The 14910-nt window shown below is 38.9% G+C and overlaps 1 protein-coding gene across 1 annotated transcript in view; it reads left to right on the forward strand.

The window, feature by feature from the left end:
• Positions 1 to 4954: 4954 nt before the first annotated feature.
• LOC107668913 (SPRY domain-containing SOCS box protein 4-like) overlaps positions 4955 to 14910 on the forward strand; it is a 38056-nt gene continuing 28100 nt past the window's right edge. Inside the window, exons 1-2 of the mRNA XM_016460971.1 lie at positions 4955 to 5114; positions 7541 to 7813. Of these exons, the coding sequence (XP_016316457.1) occupies positions 4955 to 5114; positions 7541 to 7813 (433 nt within the window). The remainder of the gene's footprint in view (positions 5115 to 7540; positions 7814 to 14910) is intronic.

Raw genomic sequence — 14910 nt, forward strand, 5'->3', positions numbered from 1 at the left:
CCGGTTTTGGGTTGGGGGTGGACACTTTAGTCACAGTGATAAATGGCTTTTGGGCTGTCAGAAAACCTGGACTTCAATGGCTGTGTCTTATATTTACTCTCTTCATGCACATAGCTGCATCTGATGTTCTTGCTGCATGCAGCGCCTGAAGACTTTTGAGCTCCTAGGCACAGGGAAATTGAACGGGAAATTATATTGCGATATATTTGGAACAGATTAACAGGAAGTACAGGAAAAAAGTCACATTTAATGAAAATCAGATTTAGCATGGCCCTGTCACAAAGGTTTGGCATGTTTTATTGGCTTTTTGGTGACAAATAGATGCTTGAAGTCGACAGTGTTTTATTAAATTGAGTTTTATTGTGGTATTTATCATAGTTATTTTGTGGCAGTTTATAATATGGACTTGTTTTGCTAGACGGAAATAAATATAATTGGATCTTGTATGAGAGATATTTGGAACAGCTTTAATGTATTTATGGCACATACACTACTGTACAAAAATTCAAAGCACAACTGTTTTCAGCGTTGGTTATAATAAGAAATGTTTCTTGAGCACCATATCAGCATATTAGAATTTATGATGGATCATGTGTCACTGAAGATTGAAATAATGGTTGAAAATTCAGTTTTGCCATCACATGGATAAAGTACGTACATGTTAAGTAAACTTAAAACATTTTACCGACCCTGAGCGTTTCAACGGTAGTGTAGGTTTGGATGTTTAATAGCTTTTTGGTGACAAATGCTCACAGTCTGCCATAGTTTATTCAATATAATAGTTGTGTGTTAGTTTGTAATACAAGCTTGTTTAGCTAGACAGAGAAATTGAACAGGGGTTTGTATTGGGATAACTGGAATACCTTAACAGGACATACAGGCAAAATGGCCACATTTAATAAACATTAGATGTAAATTAACACATCCTTGTCACATAAGTTTGGATGTTTTAAATGCTCAAAGTCTGTGGTAGGTTTCACGTTGACTTGTTTTGTTCTGGTATGAATATGGGTATGAAGTATGAATGAGATATTTTTGTCTCTCACACCATGTCCTAGCCAGGCTCAATGACATCAAGCTAAAAATGATTAAATGGAATCGCTTACATGCTAATCTGAGTTTGTGACCTAACCAACAGCAACTGCAACAGAAGACAGGACATTTCAGGGTTTCTATTCCTAATCTGTAGGTATCATTGTGAAATCCCATTTGTCCAAAATCCTGCTCCACATATGTTCTGATTGGCTGTGATTGTCACATCACACATTTCAGTAAATAAGTTTACATGTTGTTTACATGTTACATTGTCTAGGTCTGTTATTCTGACTTCAGTCCAGATAAAGTGTTTGTATGACACTTTGACTAAAATCATCTTTTTAAAGTGCTTGTAAATGCACGTAGCGTTGACAGAAAAATTACTTATCTCTGGTTAGGAAACCTTGTCACATTTGATGTTACTCTTGTGACCAGATTTCACAGTCCTGAATGTTGTTATGCTGTCTTTTCCTTTCTGTTCTCGTTTGAGAATATTTGATATTTATGCTCTATGTGACTGGTATTTTAGGGTGCAGATGAGGCGCGGGTTAAATTAAAATTAGTAAAGTGTCATGCGAAGGGGTTTTGTTGCTATGAGTAGCCGCGCATACGTTGTAAACAGATATCTGACATCTAATTGAAAGCAGCGATGTCATAAGGTTCACATTTATCCTGTCTCGGCTGTATTCGTAGTCTCTAGTTTCACTTTGATGTGACAGCCTCTAAGGGAGATCGCTGGATTCATCTGCTTGTGTGTCACTTCAGAACACATCTCGCCCATCAGGACATGTCGAACAGAGGACTTTCTCTCACACACTCGCACTTAATACCCAGTGTGCATGAACGTCTCGTAATTTTTATTACTAAACACGGCCGTTGGCTTATACTTAATTCCAGAATGTTCTGAACAGAAAAACAGCAAGGCCTGCTTCGACAGATGCCTGTCTGGCGGTGTGTCTCCATGGGCTAGGTCTGTTTAATTAGGACTGTGTAGGTGGACAGAGGCAGGGCATGTCCCATGTGGCCATACGGCTGTCGTCGTAAGGTTCACATTTATCCTGTCTCGGCTGTATTCGTAGTCTCTAGTTTCACTTTGATGTGACAGCCTCCAAGGGAGATCGCTGGATTCATCTGCTTGTGTGTCACTTCAGAACACATCTCGCCCATCAGGACATGTCGAACAGAGGACTTTCTCTCACACACTCGCACTTAATACCCAGTGTGCATGAACGTCTCGTAATTTTTATTACTAAACACGGCCGTTGGCTTATACTTAATTCCAGAATGTTCTGAACAGAAAAACAGCAAGGCCTGCTTCGACAGATGCCTGTCTGGCGGTGTGTCTCCATGGGCTAGGTCTGTTTAATTAGGACTGTGTAGGTGGACAGAGGCAGGGCATGTCCCATGTGGCCATACGGCTGTCTGTCCTGTGCCCTCTGAATAATAGAGCACTGGACTAGAGATCGACCGATATATCGATTTACCGACAAACAAGACAACAACAACTGCGTGCACGGGTACTTGATTTACTGTAGTTAGTAAACTTTATTTAACATAACAGCCATTAATGCACAAACTAGACGAAGGGAGCATAGTTTGCTTTTTGGGTTAAAATAATTTCTTGGTATGAAATTAGAATGGTATGACAATTAGAGATTAGATGGTACAGAAATTGAAATCTACAGGCTAATACACACTATATTCACACAGTCACGTAATGCTGATGTTGTTAACATTAATAATTTGAGAATAAAGTATAGCAATAAGAGATTGACCGATATATCGTTTTACCGATATTTTTCCCGATATGTAAGCATTTTACACTAATTGGATATCGGTTTTGTAATATCGGATTCACCGATAAACGGATGTTTTGAGAATTGCGCACAGGATTGCCATTGCACCATGGCGTCTGAGGGGATAGGAGACAACAACAACGGCATGCACAGGAACTTGATTTACTGTAGTTGGTAAACTTTATTTAACATAACAGCCATTAATGCACAAATTAGATGTATTACATAAATGCCTAATATGCAGTTTATGCAGCTTGGCTCGAAGAAATAGAGACAAACTCACGGAGTCACGTAAGAATCCGTCAAGTCCTGTCCCAATAAAGACGTAACTTTGCGTGAATTAAATAATATGCAGCCATGAATGGGTGCATGTTGGAAATAAAATTGCTGAATTTAATTCGATCTCTGTTGTCTATATGCTCATCATCTCATGAAGTCGGAGTCACGTAGGCTAAGATAATCCGTCAAGTCCTCTCCTAATAAAGACGTAACTTTGCATTAATTAAATAATACAGCCATGAATGAGCGCATGTTGGAAATAAAAAAGCTAAATTTACTTCTCTCTCGGTTGTATATTTGCTCATCATTAGTCTCGTGAAGCCGCTTTCATACTGCTGTTCACTCACCGGGTTGATGCTCAGGAAATGCTCCAGCACGGCCACCGCATGTAACTTTTAACAAGATTCACTTGTTTAAAACACCCTAAATTGTATTAACATTTACTATATAACCATTATTTCGCTAATAAACATCTAAATAAATACAACTCCGTGGAAATTAATTATTTATTATCTCCACGAGCGATCGCAATTTGAATATAGTTCTGTGTAAATGCATAGATAAACTGCGCTGTCAGCAGGCATTTCATAATCTAGAACGACAAAAACATTATTAGTAATTCTGATGTAACATGCCAGTTGAGAAATGCAATAAAATACAATGTTTTGTTTGTTATATTTCAATATTCCAGAGAATATTATTCAGTGAATTAACATTATCCAGTGAATTATTCTTCACTCTTTAGCCTATTAAACATCTTATAAACCTACTAAAACTGTAGTTTAAAATGAAGTTGGTATGACTCCTTTCCTTTATTTATTTTCTCCATTTGAAAACATTAGACCTTCTACATTTATTTTGCTTATTGTTAATATTAGTGTTGCTGCTGATGCTTTAAATAAAATGTTTTTTTTTTATTGTTGTAATGTGAAGATTAAATTTAACATGAAAGACTGCTAATTTTCAGCACTTTTTTTAAGATGACTGAAAGGAGGAAAACCAAAGTGAAGTATGGACTTGCTTCACTTAGTCATTTATTTACTTTATAACAGTAAATAAATATCGGTTCTGCATATCGGTTATCGGGCACATAAACATGCAAATAATTGGTATCGGTATCGGTTATAAAATATCAATATCGGTCGATCACTACACTGGACATGGGCTTTACTGATATGCCGTCTGTGTAAGTGACAAAGAGAGAGGGACAGGGAGATTGTTGGTAAGATATTTTTTAAAGAACTCTCAATTTCCTCATGCATTTATTTGCTCAGAAATACTGTAAAAACTGTAATATTGTGGAATATTATTGCAATTTAGAAAAACTGCTTTCTATTTTAAAGTGAAATTTATTCCTGTGATGGCAGAGCTGAGTTTTCAGCAGACATTACTCCAGTTTTCTGTCACATTGTCAATCAAAACCATGCTAATATGCTGATTTGGTGCTCAAGAAACATTACTATCAATGTTGAAAACAGTAGTGCAGCTTAATACTTTTCTGGTAAGCATGACTGTGGTGACATTTTTTTTCAGGATGGAAAGTTAAAAGAACAGCATTTTTTAAACAGAAATCCTTTGTAACATTGTGAATGCCTTCACTGTCACTTTTAATCAGTTTAATGCATCCTTTCTGAATAAAAATATTAATAAAAAAAAAATCGTATTGCTCATGAACTTCTGAATGGTAGTGTATAAAAATTTCTAAAGCCATACAATAACAACAAAATTTAGGTTGTTATTCACTGAAAATTCTTTGAAAAATTAAAATTCTTCTTCAAACTGGTTTTAACTTGATTATCCAGCTGGGAGTGAGTTAAGAAACAAGAGACAGAAAGTGTGAGGAAATGAATGACACCAGCCGCAGAGGAAAGAAAGATGTTCCCGATGAAATGGAGAGAGAGAGAGGATGCAAAGATAAACAACAGATGGCGAATGTGTGTTCCTACTCATCAAAGCCACCGGTGGCTAGAGGTGTGCGTGTCCATCACGTCTCTGGTGACCAGGGTAACGCAGGCGAGGGGCCAGGCGCCAGGCACCAGGCGCTCGCTTTATCACAGACCCCCCACCCTCTTGAAGGGAAACGCAAGCCCCCGTGTGCCAGCGAGAAAGAGGCCCTGCTGAGGTTCTGATGGGTGCTGAAGCATAAACAAATTCAGATGAGGATGTACACAGTAATGGCCAGTAGACTAAACAGTGTGAACACACAGACACACGTCACATAGGGCAGCTCCACAGATTCAGATCTGTGTTATTTAAAGAGATAATCCTCTAAAAACAAAAATTCTGTCATTATTTACTCCCCCTCATGGCATTCGAAAACTGTATGACTTTGTTTGTTCTTTTGAACACAAAAGAAAGTATTTTGAAGAACCAAATGGTTTTGGGTCCCATTGACTTCCATAGTATTTTTTGTCCATTTTCTCAATCCGTCATGGAATAAAACTACATGAAATGGCCAAGTGAAATTACCAAGTGTCCATCCATTCATCCATCCACCCACGCTGTGATTTTTGTTGGTTCTGTCAGTTTTTCTAAGTCAAATGGGTATATTCACACTTGGTCATTGCATGTGGTTTTATTCCAACTGTAAATGTCCTCCAGGATGCAACACATGCCTTTTGGGAGATAATCCTCTAAAAACGAAAATTCTGTCATTATTTACTCCCCCTCATGGCATTCAAAACTGTATGACTTTGTTTGTTCTTTTGAACACAAAAGAAGATATTTTGAAGAACCAAATGGTTTTGGGTCCCATTGACTTCCATAGTATTTTTTGTCCATTTTCTCAATCCGTAATGGAATAAAACTACATGAAATGACCAAGTGAAATTACCAAGTGTCCATCCATTCATCCATCCACCCACGCTGTGATTTTTGTTGGTTCTGTCAGTTTTTCTAAGTCAAATGGGTATATTCACACTTGGTCATTGCATGTGGTTTTATTCCAACTGTAAATGTCCTCCAGGATGCAACACATGCCTTTTGGCTAATCAGATTGCATGGACAGACCTAACTATTGTATAAAACAGCATTCAGGCCTTTTAAGCGGGCAGCCTGGGGTCTGCAATATTATCATTCCTCTAGTTATGCAGAACAGCTACAAGCTCTTGAGTCCTGGGGAGCTCGCCAAACACGCAACGCAGTGGCGGAAAATTCAATTACGCGGGCCTGAAAACAAAGAATGCTATCTTTATGATGGGACAAGCAAAACAAATAGAGCCTTGAGTGTGGAATGGCAAATTGAGGAAGATGTTTATTATCCAAAAATGTTGCAGATTGAAGATCAGTTTAGATTTGTATTCTTTATTTTAATAACCCAAAATGGCTCCCAAGCATAGAAAAAAAGACATTTGGCTTGACTGAAGACATCACACCACAGAGGAGCCGCAGGGCACAATTACACCAGGGTTGTTTTGACTTCTACTTCGCTTTTCTTTGACTTATAGCCATAGCAGCCCCATCCCAGTGACACGCTCACCAGCCAAGTGCTTTTGTTTTTCTAATAGATAAGTCAGCACAAATGGGCATTTTCCCATGCGGAGACGTATGGCCCTGGCAGACTGCTTTTATATGTAGTCTTGTCTCGCATGGCTAAGCAGATGGAGACAGCACATCAGCGGTCCATTAAAATGAGGTTGTTATAGTTACATTAGTCGTGTCTCATATGGTTTGAGATCATTACCCCTGAGGAGAGTGAGTGTAATTGACGTAGTGGACGTTTTTTTCACTTCTCAGCTTGACGTTGGCATTTTATATCAGCAGTGTAACGCCCAATGGCACAGTACAGTCATACCATGCGGTCACCGTCTTACGGACACTCTGCTGTGACACATTGAAACACACCAGCTGTCTGTCTATCTATCTATCTATCTATCTATCTATCTATATCTGACAGTCTGTCTGTCTTTCCATCCTATTCACACTTGGTCATTGCATGTGGTTTTATTCCAACTGTAAATGTCCTCCAGGATGCAACACATGCCTTTTGGCTAATCAGATTGCATGGACAGACCTAACTATTGTATAAAACAGCATTCAGGACTTTTAAGCGGGCAGCCTGGGGTCTGCAATATTATCATTCCTCTAGTTATGCAGAACAGCTACAAGCTCTTGAGTCCTGGGGAGCTCGCTAAACACGCAACGCAGTGGCGGAAAATTGAATTACGCGGGCCTGAAAACAAAGAATGCTATCTTTATGATGGGACAAGCAAAACAAACAGAGCCTTGAGTGTGGAATGGCAAATTGAGGAAGATGTTTATTATCCAAAAATGTTGCAGATTGAAGATCGTACATACTTTAGTAGCGTAGCTGAGGCTTTTTTACAGTATCATAGCTTGTCCGATAATGAGCTGTACTCTGACAAGTAGTAGTCTAAAATTACGCTGTTAAGTGTTACATTGTATCACACAAACAGCCTAACAAGCTACAGTAGTGTGTAACAAGCTCTACCATAACAGTAAGAACCGGCCAGCCTCTTCTGCACCCACATACCCAAGCTTCCTGGAGCCAGAGGAGGCCTTTGTGCTGCCAGATGCCTTAATGGTGGTGCTGGACATGGATGAGGGCACATTGAGCTTCATGGTGGATGGACAGTACCTCGGAGTGGCCTTCAGAGGCCTTAAAGGCAACAAGCTGTACCCCATTGTCAGTGCGGTGTGGGGCCACTGTGAAATCACCATGCGTTACATCAATGGCCTAGATCGTAAGTATACACTTTCTCCAGAGTAGACTATTTCTCAGAATAATTGTTTGATCTTGATTGAAATGGAGGTTTCAGGTTTGGAGGTTTTGTAAACTTGCTTGAATTGGGTTGGTGTGGTGTAGTGATTAAGGCTTAGAAACCTGAAGATTGCTTGTTCAATTCCATCACCAGTTTACTCCAGAGCAAAGCATTAACCACAAATTGCTCCAGGGGGATTAGCTCATGGTGTTGTTCTACTTAAAATTTGAATTACATTTACCCTGCTGAAAAAAAGATGTCTTAAACCATCCTAAGCTGGTTTGCTGGTCTCCCAGCCTGGTCAGGCTGGTCGTCAACTGGTCTTCCAGCCTGGTCAAGCTGATTTTCAGATAGTCTAGGCCAAGAGATGTCCAGTCCTGCAGTGTTAATGTCCTGCAGAGTTCAGCTTTAAACTGGCCAGCACACTTTCCTGGAAGTTTTTAGTAATCCTGAAGACTTTGATTAGCTGCTTCAGGTGTGTTTAATTAGGATTTGAGCTAAACTCTGCAGTACAGTGGCCCTCCAGGAGCAGGATTAGACACCTCTGGTCTAGCCAGTCTCCTAGTCTGGCCAAGCTGGTGTTTAGCTGGGTGAAAGCACCAAAAGCCCTTTAAAAATTATCAGCCAACAGACCAGCTTGACCAGGCTAGAAGACCAGCCAACCAGCTCAGGCAGGTTTAAAAAGTTGTTTCTCCAGGTGAGAGCTCATAAGCCAGCCTTCTTTTTTTCATTGCAATCAAAACCCTGACCTTGTTCTGCCATGCTCTACTAGTTCAGCTACAACAACACTGTGTTCTATGTCAACATTGCATGAGATGTTGCCATGAATTGTTGGTATTTCAACATACAGGTGTAGTTAGCCAGTAAAGGGAGACTGAGTACTGCATCTTGTCTTCTGTCCTGTTAGTTAAATACCACAGTGTAAAGAAATGGAGTCTGGTTCTTCTCTCACAATGTCCCTCAGGAAGCTTGGGCATTGCTGCAGGCATGTATTCATTATTAATGTGCAGGAACAATTAAACACGCAATGGCAGTGGAGGCAGGAAGGCTCAAAACATTGCTGGTTAGCTTAGCTGTTTTCTACAACTCACATAGCATTAAGGTTAACGAGTAGAAGCTCACCTTTTGATATTCACAGGAAACATGCTTATGAGTTTGGTGCATATTGTGTATGTTGTGCAAGTGATTATGTATTAGTTTCAAGCACTCAGAGCTATCACACCATTCACAAGGCTAAACACTGAGCCTCTGTGTTTGTAAAGGCTTGAAACTCTCGTTCACCCATCATCAGCATGTGTTTTGGAAACACTTTTTTCTAATCCGCTCCTGCCAGGCAGACGATGTGTGTATAAGGCAGAGAGTTTGTGTGAAACGGCATTTTAAAGCCAGAGGCATGTTTTTGTAACCCTGAGCTTTATTTGATAGCACAACCTCAAGGTGTTTTTTCTCATCACATCTTAGAGAACAGAGATTCAGAGAGTCATCTGGTAGATTTAGCTGTTTCTCAATGAAAGAAACTCCATGTACAAACATCCATGTGGATGTTTTATTTTTAGCTTACTCTGCTTCATGACATTCTAAAACCTGCTTGATTCATTTCTTCTGCGCAACACAAAAGAAGAAATATTGTGAAGGACTTTCTGGTCCAAATGAAATTGGACCCTATTGACTTTCTTTGTATGTACAAAAAACATTTTGACATTTAAAAATAGCGTAATGTATGATTGGAATGACATGAGGATGAGTAAATAATGATAAAATTGGGAATGTTTTTACCATGGTAAAACACTGAGTAACTTGCTTTTTTTAAAGTAGCAACAGCTGTATGATAAAAGGCACCAATGTTTAATAAATAAATAAACATTGATAATTACAATCACAAAATTCCCTGTTGTTTTTTGGGAACTGACTTCTTTTTTTTTTTGTAATCACTTTCATTTTCACAACAAATGAAAGGCCTCATTCCCTGTAGACGTTTCACTCCGTTGACTGAATTGTCAATGTTGAAGGAATAAAAGCATGATATCCCTTCATAAAACTTGTCATTGTACAGGACTTCAAAGTATTAATTGAATAGGTAAGCCCATAAGCAGAATCCTGTCAGTGTCATTTCAGCCCTGTTAATATGGATTAGGTTGCTTTGGCCTCGATGTCGCTCTACAGAGTCTTCTCCTCCCTGGTGTGTTTCCGTATCAGGGGACAGAGAGCAGAGTGGAACACTCTCAAAGCCCCCTCGTCTGAAGTTGAAAGAGCCCTCTTTCTGCCTTTGAGATGGAAAGAGCAACTCAGTAAGTGGTCCGAAGACCGTTTGAAATCTTTTCAAAGCTTCTAGTAAGAATGTCTTTATTTGCTGGAAAATTGTTTGAAATGTGCGGAGCAATGTTTAATGCTTGAAAGAGAGCGAGAATTCTGTGAATTCTCAAGAGGTGTTTGGCAAAGCCATCTTTGGACCGGATCGCTGAGCTGCACTTGGAAGCTTGCGGTTTCCAAAGTAGTGTTAAGATTTGTTCTGAGGATTGTGGGTTTATATACACGTTTTAGGTGTTTTGCACGCTTTAAGTCACGTGCAGGAGGCTGTTAAGCACCTTTCCTTGTGGAATGCAGCCACAGTGAGAGAGAGAAACATGGGTAATAAATGCAGCAAGGAAGATGAGGTCGGAAAAATGTAAGCTGTGACATTTTTAGATATGTGCAGCACAGTCTAAACCCCAGGCTTAATTTTAATATATATGCAAGCATCCTTCCAACACTGACTTGTTACACATCTCAGCGGACAATAGCAAACTAGTTTCATTACACACACACTCGGAGCTGTCTGACTGAATCAGACTCCTCTTTGGTAAATAGGTCTTGGAATAGATACTTATGAGTTTAAAGTGTCCAGGGTAAGAGACTGTGAGAGACAGAATGAAAGAGATAATGTAAACACAAGAGAAAGAGAGAGACTGTGTCAGCACCCAGTGAGCTGCCTCCTTAGACATAATTTTTAAAGGAATAAATAATTAGCAGAGTTTAAAAACCTAGTGAGCTGCTTAATCAAACAGCACATTCGGGCATCATAGACTTGTATCTATATTGTCTAGAAAGGCTTTCTAGGTAGACAGCTCTATAGGTTATGAGATATTATGCCTGTGATGCTCAAAAAATGCTTAGTTGGCAGCTCAATAAGTTGCACCTATAACACTCATATGAGTGAAAATAGCCTATATGTGAGTGAGAGGAGCTCTGCGAGAATATTTGAGTATCTGTGTGAGGGAAACCTGAAAACACCGATTGTGTGAGAACAGGAGCTCAGACGAGTGTGAGTGTGGGAAAGAGATGTTATTTGTGTCTGATTATGGGTGTGTGCGTACAAATTGTGAGAAGGCGAGTGCAGGTTTTGTGTGTGAGAGAGAGAGAGGGAGAGCGAGGAAACTGAGAAGTAAGACGTGTCTCTGCCTCGGTGGAGCCCACGTCTGTCTGTTCTGCTTTGTACCGTGTGTGTGTGAGTGACAGCACCCTGAGAAGTTATCCGCATGGCAGTGGAATAGTGTTTATGAAATGAAATGAAAAGCAGCAGGCAGGCCCTGAACAAGCCTCACCACTGCGCACACTATACATGCTTGGGATGGGTCAGGATGGGCAACTAGTGCACCTGTACGTGACTAGATGATTAGCTTATCTAGAATTGTTACTAAATTTCGGCTTTAGCATTAATATTTTAGTGGTGGTGATTAACTAATACACATTTCTGTTAAGATCTCTATTGTTGTGAGGACTGTATAGTTGACTACACATTTTTACTTGCAGCCTGCACTTTATTTTGTTATTTTATGCATGTAGATTGACTTCACTAGCTATGTTTCCATCCACCTACTTTTATGCACATTTTGGGATATCACAAAAAAACGCTGGATGGAAATGCCGAGATGAGCATAAATTCTAAAAATTTTCACATAAAAACGTATGCACTCAACTAAGTCGGATAAACTTCTTATCGGGTAAGAAAACATGCGCATAAACTACGATGGAAACAGTTTTAGCAAATATTCCTTAATGTGCATCAAAAAAGACATGTGACTTTGCAATGGGACAGCATAAAACTGGACCAACCAACGGACCGATCTCATTGCACAGCATCTGAAATGCTACTTTTATCATTCTAAAATGCTTGAGCAAAGTCTTGTCAAAGTGCTTCATTATAATTAACTCCCAGAAATGCGCTCCCAAACAGCAGGCTCCGAAAATAAAATAACATGACCACGTTTGGTCTGCATGCTCTGAAGTTCATAATTTATTGTATACACAATTATTATATACAGTGCCTTCTCCTACTGCAGCAAATTAAATTTTTCTTTGTGATATTAAGTGCAAGTTAATCAGGAAGTGATGATTTTGTTCTCTTCAACTCACTGGATGGAAACAGTGCTTTTTTGCCAATATTTTATGTGATATTCCAATTTTGCGCACAAGTTTAATTCATTCCTATGTTTCGTGGATGGAAACATAGCTTCTGACCGGTGTTTTGTGTCTTGTTGTTTTTGTCTGTATGTTTGGGCACCATTCTGAATTATATTGAGAATGTTTTTTTTTTTCTAGTACTAATTCTGATTCTATTGGAATTGAAGTAGCAAACTGGAACTACAACTGTAAATCGAATTTAAAAATTTGTAGAATTAAAATGGCTTGAAATTAAGAGAAATTCTTTTAAAGGGGTCATATGATGTTGCTAAAAAGAACATTATTTTGTGTATTTGGTGTAATGAAATGTGTTTATGCGGTTTAAGGTTAAAAAAACGCATTATTTTCCACATAATGTACATTGTTGTTGCTCCTCTATGCCCCGCCTTTCTGGAACGTGTCGATTTTTACAAAGCTCATCGGTCTGAAAAGCGAGGTGTGCTCTGATTGGCCAGCTATCCAGTGCGTTGTGATTGGCCGAATACCTCAAGCGTGTGACGGAAATGTTACGCCCCTTACCATATTGTGATGCCGGAGCGACGAGACAAAAACTTTAAAACCCATTATAAACGAGGCATTTGTTGCATCCAGTGGGGACATAATTACAGATTATAATGACTAACACTACAGCGAGAATAAAAGTTACGCCTTCTTTCTTTGCGAAAACATTTGGGCGGCGTTATGCAGATCTTCCCACATCGTGACGTAGACATGTGGTGGTGTGTTAGAACGAGCCGTTTTAGGTAGGCGTGGCTGACTCTTAACATTTATAAAGAATATCTCTTTGGATTTGAGACTTTAGTCTTTGCAATTTTACAGATCTTCTTTATGCACCAAGAGCTTGTAACGCTCCAAAGAGAAAGGAAAAATTGAAATTGCATCGTACGACCCCTTTAATCTTGTTTGACAGCCTTGATTTAAAATAATACTGTGTCATAAATTTTACAGTTTTCAGGTGACATATCAATTACAGGAATACATAACATTTTAAATTATTTTGAAATAGAAAATGTTTATTTTACATTGTGATATTTCACAATGTTACTTTTTTTTTTTTACTGTATTTTTGTTAAAAGATGGACCTTTAGTTAGCATAAGATATTTTTCAAAAACAATTTAAAAAAATCTTACTAACCCTAAACTTTTGCATTCTGTTTCATTCTGTTGTGCTCTGTCCAGTTTTTGACCAGGAAGATCCCATCTTGTGTGCACACCTCGTAGCAAACGGGTCTGATCACACAATTCTTTATCACCCTAATCTTTTAGAGCTTCCTTTAAAACATTTAGTCGACTAATTCATAAATCCTACCAACTATTCAGTTATCAAAATATTTAGTATTGCACATTGTCAAAACACACACATCCCAGCGCTTCCACTTCAGTGGCGTGTGGATGCCTGACATTGTGAGCAGAAAGGACCAGACAGTGACACTGTTCACCATATTACATGCTGCATCATTCAGTGCTATGTCTATGACCCATAAGTCTTTGTGATTATGAGGTCAGCCAGCCAGTATGTCTGCATCCAGTACCATTATGCCATCAGTAATGAGGAAAATGAACAGAGAAGCGTTTAAACTGTATATAAACTTGCACTAATTGCCAGCGTCCAACCAAGAAATGCGCGGGAAATTGACATGTGTCGCCCCGTTGTGAATGTGTAGCACAGAGTAGATATAATTGAGAGATGGCGGAGAGCTTCTATCTGTCTGTGCTTTCTCTTTTTCTCTCTCTCTCATTTGCTCTCTGACTGGCAGAAGGCTGCTGTCACTGTGCCCTGTATTGTCAGAGATTAAAGCACCAATTAGCTCTAGCTATGATTCATCACACAATAGCGTCTGATCCACATTCCCACTCCAATAGCATGCTCTCTCAGTCTCAGCATCAGAGAGAGAGAGAGACGGAGAGGACAAGATGAAGGCAGGTATACAGAGAATGTAGAATGTGTGCTACATAGATAATTACTGTCAGACTGTGATCAAAACGAACAAGGAAAGACGCAAAAGCTGACTGTAGTGTAAATACAATCCCTGAGACCTACACACTACGCAGTGTCCTAGTGTCTCCTTGAATCTGCTTGCCCATATAGGAACATACAACAATTTGGTAGGAGTGCTGGGATGTGTGTCTTTTGAGGATGTGCAATACTAAATATTTTGATAATATATAATTTATTTTCCATAATAATTTAATTAAAAATATTTAAGGCAATTTTTTTATAAAAAATTACGAAAAAAGATTGTTATTGTTACAAAAATAATACATTATTTAATATTTAGTTATATTATTTATTTTTATTTATATTAATAGTATTTTATATAATAAAAAACAATAAATACAAAATGTTTCAAATAAGCTTTGTAATAAATAAAACAAGTTTTTTTAATTTAATTTTTATTTATTTTTTTGGTATGACAGTGATGTCTCTCTGTCTGTGTGAGATGTGTTAGCTAAGTGGAGAGGGCTGCTATATGGGTCAGTGGGTTAGCGCTGCATGGTGTTGCTGGCCTGAGGCACTTGCCTAATAAGTTGGCAGGGTCGTCTGTATCTTATCGGAGAGATTACCGTTCTCTCAGGCTCTCTTGGGTGTGTGTGTGACTCAGTAGTGCTGTTTAGGCCACATCTGTTCCTTAAGACCT

Source organism: Sinocyclocheilus anshuiensis, unplaced genomic scaffold (genome assembly GCF_001515605.1).
Source record: "Sinocyclocheilus anshuiensis isolate Anshui unplaced genomic scaffold, SAMN03320099.WGS_v1.1 scaffold4, whole genome shotgun sequence".
In the NCBI taxonomy this organism is placed as follows: domain Eukaryota; kingdom Metazoa; phylum Chordata; class Actinopteri; order Cypriniformes; family Cyprinidae; genus Sinocyclocheilus; species Sinocyclocheilus anshuiensis.